General features: G+C 43.5%; 1 protein-coding gene across 1 annotated transcript in view; it reads left to right on the top strand.

Moving 5' to 3' along the window:
- PATJ (PATJ, crumbs cell polarity complex component) overlaps window positions 1–19,137 on the top strand; it is a 415,643-nt gene that overhangs the window by 58,365 nt on the left and 338,141 nt on the right. The window contains exon 14 of the mRNA XM_021715786.1: window positions 14,541–14,675. Coding sequence (XP_021571461.1) covers window positions 14,541–14,675 — 135 coding nt within the window. The remainder of the gene's footprint in view (window positions 1–14,540; window positions 14,676–19,137) is intronic.

Genomic DNA, 19,137 nt, shown 5'->3' with positions numbered 1-19,137 from the left:
GAGATGAGGTCTTGCTGCCCAGGAGGGTCTCGAACCCGCGGGCTCAGGCAATTCACTCACCTCAGCCTCCCAAAGACACGGGATTACGGCTGAGCCACTTAACCCGGCTTTTATTTCTTTTTTAAAAAAAATTTTTAATTTGAAGATGTGGGTATAATTCAGGGTTACGTATACAAATGTTTATTATGCAGGTGCCCTTGTTGATGAGGGGTGCTTCCCTCCTCCCCTACCCCAGCAGTCTCCCACTATTGCCCCTCCTGCCCACCCCCGTCCCCTCCCTGGGCAGTTTCTTGCTGCTGCCAATCCCTTTCTTATAGTATTATGATAACTGTTCAAGGTCCGCCTATGAGTGAGAACATGTGGTACTCAGTTCTTTGTTTCTGTGATAGATCAACTGATGTAAAAACAAAAACCATATGATTATATCATTAGATGTGGAAAAACTTTTGGTAAAATCCAGCACCGCTTCTTGATAAAAACCCTCAAACATCTAGGCATAGGTGAAACATGCCTCAAAATTGTAAGAGCCATCTGCAAGAAACCCACAACCAACATACTGCTAAACAGACAGAAATTGACACCACTTCCCCTGAAAACTGGAACATGACAAGGACGCCCACTTCACCCCTCCTGTTCAACACAGTATTGGAAGTCCTAGCTAGAGCAATCAGACAAGAGAAGGAAATCTGAGGTATCCAAGTAGAAAAAGAGGTAATTTAGTTATCCCTCTTTACAGATGACATGATACTATACCTCGAAAACCCAAGAGAATCTGTCAAAAACCTCTTTCCACCGATAAAGAACTTTGGCAAAGTCTCAGGGTATAAAATAAATGTGCAAAAGACAGTTGCATTCCTATACACCAATAATAAATAAACAGAAGCCCAAATAAACAGCACAATCCCATTCTCAGTAGCCACACACAAAAAAATGAAATACCTTGACATCTTCCTGAGTTTTATTTCTAATGGCAAAATGCCAGAAAGCAGCGTTTTTAAAAGTCTTCTAAGTACAAATTAATTTTAGAGTTCCTTTCTGAATTATCAAAGTCCAGGGCGATTGAAACTTACAGAAGCCTTGTAGATGTCTTCCTCAACAAATGATAAGAAGGGAAAGATTTTCTCATCAGAGTAGCTTCCTTTTTTTTGACTTTTAAAAAAAAATTTTAAGATGGGGGGTATAATTCAGGGTTAGGTATACAAATGGTCTTTATGCAAGTCCCCTTTTTTTTTTGTTTTTTTTTTTTTTAGTTGGAGTCTCACTCTGTCGCCCAGACTAGAGTGCAGTGGCCGCTCCCTGCCACCGCAGCCTCGATCCGCTGGGCTCTGGCGATCCTTCCACCTCAGCTTCCCAGTAGCCGGAATTACATGCATGCGCTACCACGCCCGGCTGATTTTTTTATTTATTGTAGAGATGAGGTCTCACTGCCCAGGCAGGTCTCGAACCCGCGGGCTCAGGCAATCCACTCACTTCAGCCTCCCAAAGGCGCAGGATTACAGGCTGAGCCACCAAGCCTGGCGCAAGTCCCCTTGTTGATGAGGCGTGCCTTCCCTTTCTTATAGTATTATGATGCTTGTTCAAGGTCTGCTTCTGAGTGAGAGCATGTAGTACTCAGTTCTTTGTTTCTGTCAGAGTAGTTTCAAAAGTCATATTCTAATTATGTGGATATAAGAGCTGAGCCTCCCTTAAACTCTGCTGTCATAGGCAGTATTCAGAACAGATTTTCTGTGTCCCATGCAGGCTTCATAAGGAGTTGAGAACTCCTTAGGTAGTTCTAGCATTTTCTTCTTTGAGTATTTGTGATGAACATTTCTTCTCCATAATTTTGTGCCATATGTGTCATTATTGTGTAGGCTTGAGTTGTCAAGGCTGATACTGGACAGTATTTCTTACCTTTAAAGCTTGCCTACATTTTGAGTCACTTCCATGCTGTGACTGTGTGGGCAACTGACCAAGCTTTCTTTGCTTGTAAAAGCAATATGGCGCACCTTGTAGTGGATTTTAAAGTATTTACAAAGTCATCTTTATATTAGATTAGTCACCGATTGCTAATTCCATCTAAAGGTACCGAGAGGGATTTAATTCAAAATGAGAGTAAAGAATAGAAACACCTCACCAAGCTGTATGTGTTATTAATGACTGCAGTGGAATGTACTGATTGCATGGCCTCTGGAACCAACCTACCTGAGTTCAAATTCTGGCTTATCCAGAATTTGATAAGTTGTATGATCTTGAGAAAATTACCTAAACTCTGTCTCAGTTTTGTTGTATATGAAAGGGGAACATTAATAGATGTATACCTACCTCATAGATTTGCGTAGGAGTTAAGTATAATATGCCTAGAATGGTTGCAAACACATGCTAGGCTATTGCTATTATTTTTATTGCCATTATTCCATTAATCAATGAGGTTTTTCCTAAAACTGCTCTTTAGTTTACGTGAAACTCTTAGCCATTTTCTATATAATTGTCTAAATTTCCCATGCCTGATCTATTGCTAATTTTAGTTATTATTCTTATCTATTTTGGAATTTCCATTTTATTTCTTTTTAAATTGTAATGCTTGATGTAAAAAAAAAAAATGTTTGCTACTTTTTTCTCTCTTTCTTGATCATGTTAACCAGTGCTTACAAAAACTTTAAATAATTAATTCTAGTATCTAGACCAACTTTGGATCTGTTTGTATTGTTTGATGTTCTGTCTTTTGATTATTTTGTTATAGGTCTTGTCATGCTGTAATTTGGTTGAATGTCTGACAACTACAAAAGACTTTAGATGATGCTAGTTACCTCTGTTCAGAAAGGTCTCACCCTGTCTACTAATGTGAAGATAGTGTGTGTGTGTGTGTGTGTACACACATGCCTGACCACACTGTGGTGCTGGGCAGTCTTCTCAGAGATGTGGCAGTGGTACACTCCTGGTAAAGTTCATTGAATGTCTGACAACTACAAAAGACTTTAGATGATGCTAGTTACCTCCGTTCAGAAAGGTCTCACCCTATCTACTAATGTGAAGATAGTGTGTGTGTGTGTGTGTGTGTGTGTGTGTGTGTGTGTGTGTGTGTACACACATGCCTGACCACACTGTGGTGCTGGGCAGTCTTCTCAGAGATGTGGCAGTGGTACACTCCTGGTAAAGTTCAGACTATCTCTGGTTTGCCTTTCTTCTTCAGACATAACCTTCCAAGGATTCCACTAAAGAGTCTGCGATGTTTACCAGTTTCCTCATTCTGTTGGACCTAAACTCTAATCCTGTCTTCTTAGGGCTGTGGGCTGCTAGATTCTGGCTTTGATTTTCAGAGGTTTCTTGATTTGCTTTTCAGTCTCCTGTGCCATACAACTTTAGCACTCAGGAGACGTTCCTGAGGGGAACACCTGCCCTGAATGGGCTCGGTTCACCATGCAGTCCAGCTTCAGTTGTCTGTCCTCCCTGTTCAAAGCCTGAGATCCTGAATTGTCGTACTTTATAAGAACTAGGAGACAGCAAGGAAGAAGGATAATAAGCACACTTTGTGTACTTATTTTTTCTCAGTCAGAGTCTCACTCTGTTACCCTGGCTGGGGTGCAATGGCATGCTCATGACCACTGCAGCCTTGACCTGCAGGGCTCAGGCGATCCTTCCGCCTCAGTCTTCCAAGTAGCTAGAATTACAAGTGTGTGCCACCACACCTGGCTAATTTTTTGACTTGTAGAGATGAGGTCTCACCAAGTTGTCCAGGCTGGTCTTGAACCCTTGGGCTCAGGCAATCCTCTCACCTCTACCTCCCAAAGTGCTGGGATTATGGGCATGAGCCACTGCACCCAGCTTGTGTACATTTTTAAAGAATGTGATGCTCTTTTTCCAGGCAGATATTCTTTCTTATTCTCAATCCCTGGCTCCCTGCCTATGTCTTCTTTGCTGATCAACCTCTGTGACACGATTTTGTATTCAGTAACTCTGGGATAAAGGGGTGGAAGGCTTTCAGTTGAACACATTTTCAGAACCACCTTATAGAAACTTACCAGTATGTTCATTCATTCACCAAATATATATTAATATCTACTCTGCGCCAGGTCCTTTACTGGCTGCCAGGGTTCTAGAAGAGAACAAAGCAGGATGAAAAATCCCTGTCCTGTAGTACTTATATTTTAGTGAGGGGAGACTAAGTGTAAGTACATAATATATACAATATAGGTGACACGTGCATGGAGAAAATTAAGGCAGGGAAGACAGAGAATTCAGGAGAGGGGGTGGGTTTGCAGTTTTAGAGAGGTCAGTCAAAGAGGTCCTCGTTAAGAAGGTGACATTTGAGGAAACACTTTAGGAGGTGAAATAACCAGCCTAATTTTTCTTCTATATAGTATGAACAATAGGCTGCGCTCGGTGGCTCACCCTGTAATCCCAGCACTTTGGGAGGCCAAGGCAAGTAGATTGCCTGAGCCCATGGGTTTGAAACCCACCTGGGCAACTTGGCGAGACCTCGTCTCTACAATAAATAAAAAATTAGCCAGCGTGGTAGCGCACACCTGTAGTTCTGGCTACTTGGAAGGCTGAGGCGGAAGGATTGCTGGAGCCTAGCAGGGCAAGGCTGTGGTGGCTGGGAGCGTGCCACTGCACTCCAGTCTGGGCGACAGAGTGAGACTCCAACTCAAAAAAAAAAAAAATATGAACAATAATCATTATGTCGTGGAAGATTTAATATAAACATATTTAATATGTCTTAACATAGTGCATTGCATACATGTAAGAAATGTCCAATACATGGTAGTTTTATTTCCCAGTTGTATGCCTCTAGTGCTTTTAGATTATGACCCTTCAAAAGCCTTTTTCTTTTAATATACTTTTTAAAAACTTTTAATTATTTAGTTGATTTTGTTGTGGCAAAAATTTCTTTTTCTTTTTTCTTTTTTCACTAGAAGCCAAAGAGTCACCCATGTTGCATTATTCTCTTTTCATATTGAGTTGTTACTTGCACAGTTTATGGATTTGTTTGTTTGTTTGTTTGAGTCAGAGTCTCACTTTGTCGTCCAGGTTGGAGTGCAGTGGCACGCTTCTGGCCACCACAACCTCAACCTGCTGGGCTCAGGCAATCCTCCCACCTTAGCCTTCCAAGTGCTGGAACTACAGGCATGCGCTACCACGCCCAGCTAATTTTTTGATCTGTTGTAGGGACGAGGTCTCGCCAAGTTGCTTGGGCTGGTTTAGAACCCGTGGGCTCTGGCAATCCTCTCACCTTGGCCTCCCGAAGTGCCGATTATAAGCTTGAGCCACTGTGCCCAGCCACTCTATGTATTTGTAATCAGTATACCCATCTTTTTATTGACTGTAAGAGAGAAAAGAGATGGGTAGTTTTTCCATATGACATTATCACACATTTTTACATCTGCTACATTGATTTCTTACTTATGAATGTCCAGGTTATTTCTTCATTTTGGTAAGCTATATATATATATTTTAAGTCCTCTTGTAGTTGGAAGTTTACATCTTAATTCAGTAGCTACTCATTTTTCTCCCCACAGTATGTAAAGAAGATTTTAATTAGCCAAATAGAACCCATTTCACAAATGAGGATAGTAAAGGTTACCTAGGATAAATGACTCACCCAAAATTGTGCAACAAGACAGTAGCAAAGGCAGGCTGCAGCTTAGAATGCATTAATTCATTCCTGAAATATTTACTGAGTTCCTATTATATGCCAGACACTGCGCTACCCTGTGTGGGAAGCAAACCAGCAAGGACCCTTGCTCTCCTAGAGCTTAGGTTCTGGGCACAATAATAGACGTGAAAAATATCCAGGCACAATAGCAGTAAGAAGTGCTGCTGGTGAGTCAACAGGTGGATAAGCATAATGGGGAGGGAGGCCACTTTCTTTTTTTTTTTTTTTGAGTCAGAGACTCACTCTGTCGCCCAGGCTGGAGGGCAATGGCACGCTCACAGCCACCACAGCCTCGATCTGCTGGGCTCAGGTGATCCTTCCGCCTCAGCCTTCCAAGTAACTGGAACTACATAACAGGAGTGCACTACCATGCCTGGCTAATTTTTTGATTTATCGTAGAGACAAGGTCTCACCATTTTGCCCAGGCTAGTCTCAAACCCACAGGCTCAGGCAGTCCTCTCGCCTTGGCCCCCCAAAGTGCTGGGATTATGGACTTGAGCCACCGCGCCCTGCTGGAGGCCACTTTCGAGAGGAAGCTGGGAAATGCTTTCTGAGCTCAGGCAGTCCTCTTGTCTTGGCCTCCCAAAGTGCTGGGATGATAGTCTTGAGCCACTGTGCCTGGCTTGGGAAAGGCTCTCTGAGCTCAGGCTGGAAGGGTAAGAATGTGATCAGCTGAGGACGGAGGAGCAGAGGTGCACTAGCTCTGCTGCGGGTTGCCCCCCGTGGCCACCACCCCTGAACAGATGGTTCAGGAAGCATAGTCACACTCTGTGGGCCAGTGTTGACAGATACGGCTTCCTTCTAAGGTGGCTGGAGTTGTGGGAAGAGTGAGGCGAAAGCTCTTTACAGAGCCTTGAGCATTAGCTGCTCTGCTTCTAGGAAGCTGTTAATCATGACACAAGAACAGCTTTCCCGCATCTGGGGAGACTTACACTTTTAGGGATGGCTTTCTTGGCAAGTGTTTACTATTAAGATAATCACAGCTCTGTGTGGGAGAAGCATTAAGCTCCTTCTCGTGACCCTGCTGATGGCCATCAGCTACGTAATATGAAGCGAGCCTCAGTAATATCACTCAGATGGAAAACCAAAACATCGGGTCCTATCCTCTGGTTTTGACAAAACAGATTGACAGGTTTTACTTTATTTCCCTCCTGAACTATATTTCCTGAGCCAGAGAACATTAAAATGTGGTTTTCCCCTCCTTACTCTTTAATGAGCAAATGAAATTTTTAAGGCGGTGGGATGTACTTGGGCTTTGGGTATTACCATTCAGTTACCAAGGTCTCTGTTTTAAATACTTTTTATCCTGTATTTCTCATGATAACCCCATTGGTCAGTAAACATTTCTCCCTTCCCATTTTTAATATGGGAAAATTGAGTGTCGGGCAGGTAAAGTAACTTGCCCCAAATCACTTGAAGCTAGTAAGTGACAGAATTAGGAAACAAATCAAGGGTTATCTGACTTGTAAGTCTACTCCTTCTTTTTTTTTTTTGAGCTGGGGTCTTACTCTGCTGCCCAGGCTGGAGTGCAATAGCACCATCATATCTCACTGCAGCCTCGACCTCCTGGGCTCAGGCAATCCTTCTGCCTCAGCCTCCCGAGTAGCTGGGACTATAGGCATGCGCCCCCATGCCTGGCTAATTTTTTAATTTTTAATTTTAGAGACAGGGTCTCGCTAAGTTAAGGGTCTCAGACTCCTGGAACCAAGCAGATCTCCTGCTTTGGCCTCCCAAAGTGCTGGGATTAGAGGCATGAGCCACCGTGCCTGGGTTTCTTTATGCCTTTCAGTTTTGAATAGATGACAATAAGTGAGCAAGGTGTAAAATTTAAAAGGTATGGAAATGTGTCATGCAAAAATGAAAAGTTGTCCTCCCATCCGAGTCCCCTCATCTTCCACCCCAGAGGCAATGCTGTTACCAGTTCTCAAGCATGTGAGTTGATGATACCTTGCACTCTTTTTGAGTGGAGAGCGTAAATAGAATCAAATAGCTGTTGTCACAGTGGCTACCTCTTAGGGCAGGTGGCATATCAGAAATATCCAAGGAGCTTTTTCAAAATGCACATGATCTATTTTGTTCTTCCTCACCAGTGCTCTGATTCTGTAGGTTTGGGGTGAGTTTCCTAAAAGGAATTTTTTTTCTTTAAATTTGAAGTCTCACTCTATTGTCCAGGCTGGAGTGCAGCAGCATAATCATGGCCATTGCAGCCTCCACCTGCTGGGCTCATAGGATCCTTCCACCTTAGCCTTCCAAGTAACTGGGACTACAGGCGTGTGTCACCGTGCCTTGCTGATTTTTAAAAATTTTTTGTAGAGATGCGGTCTCACTATGTTGTCCTGGCTGGTCTCAAACTCCTGTGCTCAGGCAATCCTCTCACCTCCGCCTCTCAAAATGCTGAGATTATAGGTGTGAGTCACCACACCTGGCCTCTGAATGGAACTTTGATGCTTCTCTCGCCACACTCCACTGAGCATTATTGTTCAGGTATTGCTAAAATGCCTAATAAGTGTTCAAGGAAGGAGACAGATGAAGGAGGCATATTGGTAGGATGGCATTTGAGCTCTGTTCTGAAGAATGGGTTTGGAGGAATGAGTACAATAGCAGGGAGTGTGTCAAGAGCAAAGTCTTAGATCAAGGGTCAAAAACTCAAATATCGTGTGGGCCAGGCAGGTGACATAAATGATACCTACAATGACAAATGGCAGCTGACACTTGACCTTGGTGTTAGGAAACTGAAGAGAACTCTCAACATCCCACTGTATGACAGAGTACCTGTAATGTATTTTCTGAACATGCAGAATTAAAAATTTAGAGAAATGAGAAAAACAAATATAAATGAAGCACTAATGGATTGATGGATTGATTGTCTTCCATAGCCCCTGAGCAAAAACAATTAACGTTGGAGGCCATTATGCTTGTGGTTCACCATTACTTTATTTATTTTTTTCTCTGTGCCCCACATTTGGAGGTGACTGTTACTTTAAAACTTATAGCCTCTGCGGGGCTCGGTGGCTCAGCCTGTCGTCCCAACACTTTGGGAGGCTGAGGCAAGCGGATTGCCCAAGCCCGTGGGTTCAAGACCAGCCCAGGCAACTTGGTGAGATCTCGTCTCTACAATAAAAAAATCAAAACTTAACCAGGTGTGGTGGTGAGTGCCTATAATTCTGGCTACTTGGAGAGCTGAGGTGGAAGGATTGCTGGAGCCCAGCAGGTTGATGCTGGGGTGGCTGTGAGTGTGCCACTGCACTCCAGCCTGGGTGATGGAGTGAAACCCCAACTAAAAAACAAAAAAACAAAAAAATCCCCAAAAAACTTATAGCCTCTTTCTTAGAAAGTTATTTTTTTATTTATGGTAAATTTAGTAACTCCCTAAGGTTAAGCAGACATGGCTACTTAATACTTTGTGTATGTGTATGAGGGTTATAAGAACCAGTCATGGGGTCCTTTCTGTTCTGTTTTCTGCCGAGTCCAGCTTTTTGGGAAGTATCCTCCCCCATCCCACTGCCACATCTTTGGAGCATTCCTTTCCAGAAGTTTCTTCTCTTCCTGAAGCAATATTATTTATAGTCCCCCTTGAGCATTCTTGAGATCTTGTTTTAGGGTCCTAAAAGTAGAGCTTTTATTTTTATTATTTATTTTTATTATAAAGATGTGGGGTACAATTCAGGGTCAGGTATACAAACACTGATTATGCAGGTACCCTTGTCGAAGAGGTATGCCCCTCCCTCCCCTAGCAGTTTCCCTCAACTGCCAAATGCTTTCTTATTCACACAATGGAATATTATAATACTAAAAGGAGAGCTTTTAGCAAAATGAATGGATCACAGTTTGTTTCATGACACAGGTCTCGCCTCTCCCAGGTTGAAGGCCTCAAGTTTTCTTCATCTCATTTGATCTTCATCGTTTAGCACTGACAGTAAGTTGCACAATAGTTGCACTCTCCTTGGATGCATCTCCTTGTGTCCTTTCCTTGTCATATCAGGATCATTAACTTTGTCAGTTGAAATAAGTCCCTCTCTCAAAGCGCTTTGAATAAGCGTGACATGCGTGACATGCAGTGTGCATGAAGGCATCAGTCATCTGTTGCACCCACTCTGTCATCTCAGCGCTTTCTACCCTCTATCTGAGAACTCAGAAGACCGAAGGGGTGGACAACCAAAAGAGACAGATGAAATGCTTGATTTGTTTCATTGCTAAATACAGCTGGGATGGGTAATTAAACAGTCCTGCTCCTGTAGAGAAGCCTGCGGCCATGTAACGTGAAGTCTTCGAAACCCAGCTGTACTCCTCAGATTTAGATTCAGAATTATTTATGAGGTAGGCCTCCTTCAGACTGACAGATTTCGTAAACACCATTTCTATTCAGCATGATTGAAGATGGAGCCTGCGTGTTTTGTTCTCCATTTAAATTTTCCAGGGAGCATCTGGAGTTTGCAGGTATCTGGGGGAATCGCCTAGAACAAGGGTCCCCAGTCCCTAGGCCACAGACTGGTACTGGTTTGTGACCTGTTAGGAACCAGGTCGCACAGCAAGAGGTGAGCGGTGGCCAAGTGAGTGAAGCTCTATCTGTATTTACAGCCACTCCCCATCACTCGCATCACTGTCTGAGCTCTGCCTTCTGTCAGATCAGCATGGCATTAGATTCTCATAGGAGCGTGAATCCTGTTGTGAACTGCACAGGTGAGGGCACTTCTTATGAGAGTCTAATGCCTAATGATCTGGGGTGGAACTGAGGCGGTGATTGTGTTGCTGGGGAGTGGCTGCAGATACAGATTAACATTAGCAATAAGGTTTGATTGCATGGAGAGCATAAAAAATCAATTGCTTGCAGACTAATGTCAAAACCCTATCAGTGAGTGGCAAGTGAGTTGGTGTACTTCAATTATCCAGCTGTGTCTGGTGGTAGGCTGTAAGTCAGAATCCAACACTCATTTTAGTCTACATGTGGCCTGCTGGTTATTTTATTTGTCACTTACATCCACACCTCTTTTTTTTTAAATCATGAGTTGCATAATTATTTCATTATATATGACAATATAATAATAATAGAAATAAGGTACACAATAAATGTTATGCGCTTGAATCATCCCGAAACCATCCCACTCTTCCCACCCCCTACATCCTTGCTGAAATTGTTTTCCATGAAGCTGGTCCCTGGTGCCAAAAAGGTTGGGGACTGCTGGACTAGAAGGCACGGCCCTGGATCTGGAGGGCATGGGATGCTGATCCTCTGTGCTCCTGCCCTGTCCTGGCTTCAGCTATTCTGTGGAGGTGGGACTAGAGATCAGCCATGTGAATAGATGAGGATTGGGAAGGGTGTGGAACCCGTTCCCTCATAACCCTTCTTTATCTTTTATGGGCGCATGTTATGACATAAGGAGCAGAGAGCTCTTTGTGTGTACAGCAGTGTCTTTGTTTTATTTTAGGCACTTATTTCTAATACAGAAGCTGTTACTGCCATTCATTCATTTGCTCAAACCCAAAATTTAGCAGTTATCTTTTCACTCACCTCCCACAAGGCATCCCCTAGCAGGCTCTTTGGTAGAGCTAACTTACTCTTATCCTTCCAGACTCCCCCTAAGAGTCTCATTGAGTGTGGAGCCTTCTCTGACCAGCCTTCCAAAATGACCTCTTAGGACCCTGATTAGTTCCTTGTTGCACTTACCACAATTAGTGATTACGTGTTTGTTTTTCTCGAGATGGTCACACTTTACTTGGATGTGTTTCTTTGGATTATCTTTTTATCCTAACAGGACTGTGATGATCCTGCTGCTTGATGGTCCATTAGTTATTTGTTTGCTTGTGTGTTTATTTGTTTGCATCTACTTACCTTTTTGTCTGTTGTCTGTGTGTTGTGGTTAGTTCCGTGAGGGCAGAGACTGTTTATTTCCTTCACCCTGTATTTCCAGCTCACAGCTCAATGACTTGCGTATAGTTTATACCCCATAAATAGGCAGCACTGGATATCATGTCCAAACTGTATCATAGACAATGGTATGCTGGTAAATTCTAACTCTAAAAAAAGGAGAGAGGGGCAGCTTGAATTTGTACCATTTGCCAATATCGGTGGTGTAAATAAATACTCCCACTGTGGCAGATTTGAAGCTACCAAAGTGACATTGCCAGTCTCTGAGTTGGGAGGTGATGCACCGTAGCACTTCCTTGTCTACTTTGGAGGGGCTTCTCCAAAGGAACAGGCCTATTTAATTACCTGTCCCAGCTGCATTTAGTAGCTAAACTACCGAGCACCTCAGCTGTCCCTTTCAGTCGCCCAGCCCTTCGGTACTGAGTTCTCAGATAGACGGTATTTCTATCTATACAGATATAGTAGGTAGAAATTGCTTTAAGAACATTGGTATTAGTAAAATGTGGTTTAAAAATTAATTAGGAAGTGATGGCTTCTGAGTACTTACTACATTTATGCTTATTATTGAATTGTAGCTTTATATGATGTAATTTTTCAATAATGGCTCTGTGGAACGATTGGCTGGCAACATTTCTGAAAATGGAACATTCTGTTCTCAAACCGGTCCCAGCCCGCTCCAGCACCCCACTGGAGACTCCTGCCCGTAGTGTCTGGCTCATAAACAAAGCAAGGAAGACAGTTGGCAGAGACGGGGAAATGTTATCACAGACACGTTTCTCTGGGAGTTCTTACTCGCTCTGTTAGATACACTGTTAAGGAAAATGGCACTAATGTCTCCTTCTATCTTGAGTTACATGATGTGGTACAATGACCAGACAAGAAAATGAGGTGGCAGCAGTGAGAAGGAAATCGCAGAGAGGAAACAGGTGTAAAAACAACCTTGACCTTCCATTTAGTGTGCTAGACCATCTTATTGGCAAAGGTGGTTGTGAATCCTGAAGTGTGCTTAGTGGTTAATTTTCAGGATATTATCCCAGGACCTGAAGTCCCTCATGCCTTTTTTAAGTCGTGGAGATCTTAGTCGGCTGGTCTACTTGCCACTTCACATTTGTCTGCTTGTCTGTAGTAGGTCAGAAATGAGGCCCAGATGGTGTCTAAGGCAAGGCCTGTAACACTCTGGGGACTCTGAGCAGATGCCTGAGGGGAGTTGACTAGCTCAGTAAGAACAATGAGGGCTGGGCTTTGTGGCTCAGCCTGTAATCCCAGCACTTTGGGAGGCCAAGGTGAGTGGATTGCCTGAGCCTGCGGGTTCGAGACCAACCTGGGCAACTTGGCAAGACCTCATCTCTACAATAAATCAAAAAATTAGCCGGGCATGGTAGCACGTGCCTGTAGTTCCAGCTACTTGGTAGGCTGAGGCAGAAGGATCACCGGAGCCCAGCAGGTTGAGGCTGCGGTGGCCAGGAGCGGCCACTGCACTCCAGTCTGGGCGACAGAGTGAGACTCCAACTCAAAAAAAAAAAAGAAAAAGAACAATGAGAGAAAGAGCCAGCCACATTGTAGGCTCACTGCCACCCTATGTAGGATTTTCTCCTTATAAAGCATAGTTAGAGGTGGCGACTCTGGTATTTTTAGATAAACAGACTATTGATAACAGGAAATATAGATTATATTAGCACCATTTACCAGATTTGAGTTTACGCAGTCACAAGGAGAAATCTGTCTTTGAAAGTCAAGGGAACGGAGTTTGGCGAGTTCCCTTGACCTTTGCAGCTAACAAAGATGAGTGCAACTAACACATTCATCTTTTTACTCTGACATTGGCTAGAGTGTTTCAGTTCTTGGCTTATATCTTGCCCCATATGAATCTTTGTAAACCAATAGAATCAATCCTAGAATGGATCATGGTTACCTTCCCCAAATCGGAAATGTTCTCATCTAGTTGGCTAGATGGAAAAGGACATCTGGGGTAAGGTACTATCTTTCATGGGTTAGTTCAAATAGCATGTCGTGAGCCCATGTTTCATGCCTGGTACTGTTCTAGGGCTGAGCTTATTGAGATTAAAGATACAGACTCTGCATTCAGTAGAGCTGGAGGGGGACGGGCACAGTCAAGAAAATAGGAATCCTGAACACAGTATGTCGTGAGCTGTGATGGAGATGTGCACAGGGTGGTCTTGAACCCCGGAAGACACATTAACTCAGGGCTTCCAGGAAGTGACACGACCTTGGTATTGAAGTGTGGATAGAAGTTAGTTGGGTAATAAAGGGGAGTTAGGATGACCTGAGGGGTGGAGAGCCCTGTAGAAAAGTGAAACACAATGAGTCCTGGGGACTATAGGAAATGTGAAGCTGAAAAGAAAGGCAGTACTGTAGACTCTAATTCCATCCAGGTTGCTGCGAAGTTCATGATTTTGTTCTTCTTTATGGCTGCGTAATATTCCATTGTATATATGTACAACATTTTTTTAAAAATCCAGGTCTCTTTTGATGGACAGCACAGTTGGTTTTTGAGTGATCTGCCACAGAAACAGAGAACTGAGTATCACATGTTCTCACTCATAACTGGACCATGAACAACTACTGTAATACTATAAGAAAAGAATTGACAGTCACGAAAAACTACAGGGGGAGAGGGGGTAGGGAGTTGGAATTAATGGTAGTCGATATCTGCCTGGGGAAGGTGGGGCACACCTCATCAACAAGGGTACACCTCATCAACAAGGGTACCCACACAATGAATATTTGTATACCTAACCCTGAATTGTACCCCACAATTTTAAAATAAAAATTTTAAAGTTAAAAAAAAAGAAAGGCAGGACCATGTACATCTGTCTCTCCATTCCCAGGGAATCCTAAAGGAAGAGTGCGAACAAAGTGACCCAGTGACTTCCTAACTGTACTCGGGACTAGTTATCCCATTGTCCTCTTTTAGGATTTCGGTGATTTTATTCAAGAGGTGGGTTTTCATGTCAGAATTCTGCTGGGTGGAGGATTCACAGCCAGATGTTGATCTCATTGTTCTGTGTTTGGCTACAGCTGCTGCCTATACACACTCTGAGGCTTGGCGTGGAAGTGGATTCTTTTGATGGGCACCATTATATTTCTTCAATTGCTCCGGGTGGTCCTGTTGATACATTGAGTCTCCTACAACCGGAAGATGAGCTTCTCGAGGTAAAATTTACGGCAGCAGACAGACACAGGGAGAAATTTTTAAGTTCTAGAAAAATGTGTTCTCAGAAATCCACGGAGTTACAGTGTCACCAATGCCAATGTAACATGAGCCTCTTAGATTGAAAAATACTAACAGCTTATTGAATAATAAAGGAAGTAGATATTATACTTTCAGGTCATTGTCCCATTTTTTTGTGGCTCCTGAGATGTCCTTTATTTAAACGATTGACAAAGAGTAAAGTTTGATAGCATAGTGAGTAATTTTTTAAGCAAAATTCTAATCCCTGGCCCTTATTGCAATATGGGGCCACGTTCATTTGCAGGTTTTGTTGATTATCTCTAATAAGCATTAGAGCTGAATGACCTCAGTCTTACTGGTTTTGAATGGTCTCCTTGGGACTTTCCCCTCAAAATGACGACCTCGACTGGGCTTGTCCAGGCTCCCCAACCTCTCTTCAATCAGAGCAGTTCTGGAACACCTCTGCCTCGAAATTACTTTTCTTGAGAGATTTTGTTAGACTGAAAAGTTCCATGGTTTGCACAACAAACTGAAACCCCTAAGTTTACAGATATGAAAATGAGGCATTAATGTCCCCAACTTTATATGCTGACTTAGTGGTAGAATGATATCACTTGAGTTCATGTTTCCTAACTCCCATTTCATTATTTTTTCAAATACATCACACTACCTCCTGAGCTCCTAAAATAGATGTGGGAAATGGTCAAGTGAGAAGACTGCATAGACAATATTATCACTATGAAAAGGCAGAGTAGGCCAGACTTGGTAACTCCGTCTGTCATCCCAGCACTTTGGGAGGCCGAGGCGAGTGGATTGCCTGAGCCCAGGGGTTTTAGACCAACCCGGGAAACTTGGCGAGACCTCGTCTCTACAGTAAATCAACTATTAGCTGGGTGAGGTAGCACGCGCCTGTAATTCTGGTTACTTGGAAGGCTGAGGCGGAAGGATCGCCGGAGCCCAGCAGGTGGACGCTGGGGTGGCTGTGAGGGTGCCACTGCACTCCAGCCTGGGTGATGGAGTGAGACTCTAACTAAAAAAAAAAAAAGAAGAAAAAAAAAGAAAGAAAAGGCAGAGTAACAAACATTAGGAACTGGGATGAAGATTGAACGTGCTAATATAGTTGGGCCACACTTGTATTGTATTCTGTACTCTGGAAGTAGGTACGTGTGTGTGTGTTTTCTAATCATAAAGTCAGGATAACTGAGATTCGATGACACTTAAGAGGGTCTCAAGTTGAAGGACCTTGAGAAATATCGTGAATTCTAAAATAAGTCAATTTCTTCTGAGTAACCCAATATAGAAAAAAAAATCTGTAAAGTTAGCCAAATAAACTCCTAAACTTGAAGTGAGTGAGTGAATGTGTGTGTGTGTGTGTGTGTGTGTTTAATGTACCCCTTAGAGCTCAAGACCAGAAACACAAATATGCTTTGGGGTTAGAACACCGTGCCAAGTCTCAGCCCAGAACAGCTATTTACAGCAGCCATAAATCCCTTTAGATAGGAGCTGGTCATGTGACCAATCCCTTTAGCGATAGAGAGTAGTGAGGAGGTCTAGCAGGCACTGCTATAATAACTGGAGACAATTCGAATGAATAAATAATGAGGTAAATAAATATTTAAAGATACTCCAAGATAAAAACCTGAACAGTGACTTTCTAATTTGTTGAAGTGAAACACAAACTAGTACTTGTGTTTGGTTAGAATTCCTGCTTTGATTGTATCTACTTGCTTTTTTTTTTAAGTATAAATTACGTTGATTTTAGAGCTTTTTGTGCTTGTGACATCAGTTGGCACCTTGGATATGGTGTGACCAGTGATGGGCACCTCCCTGCCTCTTCTTGTATAAAGGTTGACTTGCAGTTATGTGGGAAAGCTTTCATCTACTGCTGGTCTTGCTGTCCCCTGGATGCCTTTATTTGTCATAAAGACTTGGGAGAAGATATTTACTTTTCCAGTAGGGCTAGTTCCCTAAAGTGCTTGTTGTTCTCTTTACCATGTGGTGCTTTCTTTGTAAATAATTAAGAGGTGGGGAGATATGTCTGGCCTGATGGCTAAGTGCTTGGTGTGTTACAGCCTTGAGAGTGATTCCCAGGGACACTGCCTTGAGATTTGGCCAGTGGCTGCTCATGGGATGCTTCCAGCAACCCAGTGTCCTCTTATTCTCTGGTGCAATGACAGATTTGTAGAAAGGCTTCTCCCAGCAAAATCATCTTAGCTATTTATCTGAACATTAGCACAGCACTTGTTAGAAATTAATGCCAGACTAGAAATATCTTTAAAACTGGTAATGCTTCTGAACCCTCCCAGGAAGGTAGGAGTCAGATATGAAAAGATTATTTGTTGCCTGGATTGTATTCTTTCCTCACCGTTTTGGGAGATGCAGTCAGATCAGTTTTTAAAGACTTGTGATTGGAACTGAGAGCACCCTTTGAACTGAAGTTATGTGTAAAAAAGATCATAATAGGCTTCTCTTTCTGAATCATCTTTGGTGCCAAATATTTTTATATACCAAAAGTAATATGAAATTTAGATAATTTTTTGGCGACAAGACTTAGTCATGAATAAAGAATATCATTTCTTTTAAACATATGGGATACTTCTATAAAATAATTTGAAAAATGTTTTATTTTACTACTTTCTACACATGCTTGATGACTGTATCAGCAGAGCATATAAGAAAGGAGCTGTTAGCCGGGTTCAGTGGCTCAGCCTGTAATCCCGCGCTTTGGGAGGTTGAGGTGAGTGGATTGCCTGAGCCCGTGGGTTCGAGACCCGCCTGGGCAACTTGGCGAGACCTCATCTCTACAATACATCAAAAAATTAGCTGGGCGTGGTAGCGCGCACCTGTAGTTCCAGCTACTTGGAAGACTGAGGCGGAAGGATCGCCGGAGCCCAGCAGGCTGAGGCTGCGGTGGCCGGGAGTGGCTACTGCACTCCAGTCTGGGCGACAGAGTGAGACTCCAACTCAAAAAAAAAAAGAAAGTAACTGTTACAAAGTTACATATATTTCCTTTTAATAGAAGTCATTTTTCTAGAATGGTATTAAGAGTGTTTGGGATATGAAAGAATATTGTGAACTGATGTTAAATTTTGATAACTGAGCATTCTAGATTTTGTTACCTGCACATTAAGCAGTAAGTTAAGCTATTTCGTTTAGTTTTTGTTTTGTGGGTGTGTGTGTGTGTTGGAGTCTCACTCTGTCGCCCAGTCTGGCGTGCAGTGGCAAGCTCAGGGTCACTGCAGCCTCGACCTGATGGGCTCAGGTGATCCTTCCACCTCAGCCTTTCAAATAACTGGAACTACAGTCATGTGCCACCATGCCCTGCTAATTTTTTGATGTATTGTAGAGATGAGGTTTTGCCAAGTTGCCCAGGTGGGTCTCGAACCCATGGGCTCAGGCAGTCCCCTTACCTCGGCCTCCCAAAGTGCTGGGATTACAGGCTTGAGCCACTGTGCCTGGCCAAGAGGCTGTTTCTGATGGGAGGGGACCCATCTGGGAAAGGTCCAGCCAACCACCCAGGAAACCCACACAGAAACCCAAGCACTTCATGTGTATGAGTTTAGCTCTTACGACAGACGTATGAACCATTATCACTATCCTCTTTTCACAGATGAAGAAATTCAGCCCCAGAAACATTAAGTTACCTGCCAAAGGTCATACAGCTAGTAGGTGGTGGAACAAAGACTGAGCCCAGATAGCTCAGGGTCCACCCCCGAAACCATTATTTAATGAACACTGCAAGGGCTTTATCACCCAGTGTGGGAGACCAGTGTGTCCAGGGCTAACCGGTGTCAGGCACAGTGTCAAATGTGAGAGAGCCCAGACAGACAGACACATCGTTTATGACTGAGAGAGGCATGATAGGTAGGGACAGGGGCACTTGAGCTGGGCCCCTAAGGGTGTCATATGAGGGCAGAATGGCAAGAAAGTGCAGGCGCAGTCAGGACAAAGGAGTTAGGAACAGGTAGCCAGAGATTCCTCTAATCCAGCCCCCTCATCCAGCAAGGAGATAGTCCAGAGGGCCAAGGGTCAGCATCCACTTAAGGCCATGCCAGGGGTAGAAGCCCATTCCCCCATGCTGACCCTGACTCATCCAGCACTGCCTATGAGTAGGGGGCTTTGCCATAAGAAAAGTCATTTGGATTTCATTCTGAGGGCACGGGGGAGTCCTAGAAGGTTACTGAGCAGGAATCATAGCAGCTCTGATTTCTCATGCATCCCAGCCCTCTGAGTGCAGAGTTCTGGGAAAATCCCAGTGGTTGAGATAGTCTAAAAAGTCTTAGGTCACAACTGTGAGTGCACTGAGTCTTTGGAGACTGCCAGGCAAGGCTCTAGGGTGTAGAATAGGAGTTGTGTGGAAGGCTGAGGCGGAAGGATCACCGGAGCCCAGCAGGTCGAGGCTGCGGTGGCCGGGAGCGGCCGCTGCACTCCAGTCTGGGCGAC

This window comes from Carlito syrichta, unplaced genomic scaffold (genome assembly GCF_000164805.1).
Source record: "Carlito syrichta isolate Samal-C Ts95f unplaced genomic scaffold, Tarsius_syrichta-2.0.1 Scaffold307669, whole genome shotgun sequence".
Lineage (NCBI taxonomy): Eukaryota > Metazoa > Chordata > Mammalia > Primates > Tarsiidae > Carlito > Carlito syrichta.
The sequence above is the reverse complement of the archived record's forward strand: the minus strand, read 5'-3'. Positions and strand labels throughout refer to the sequence as shown.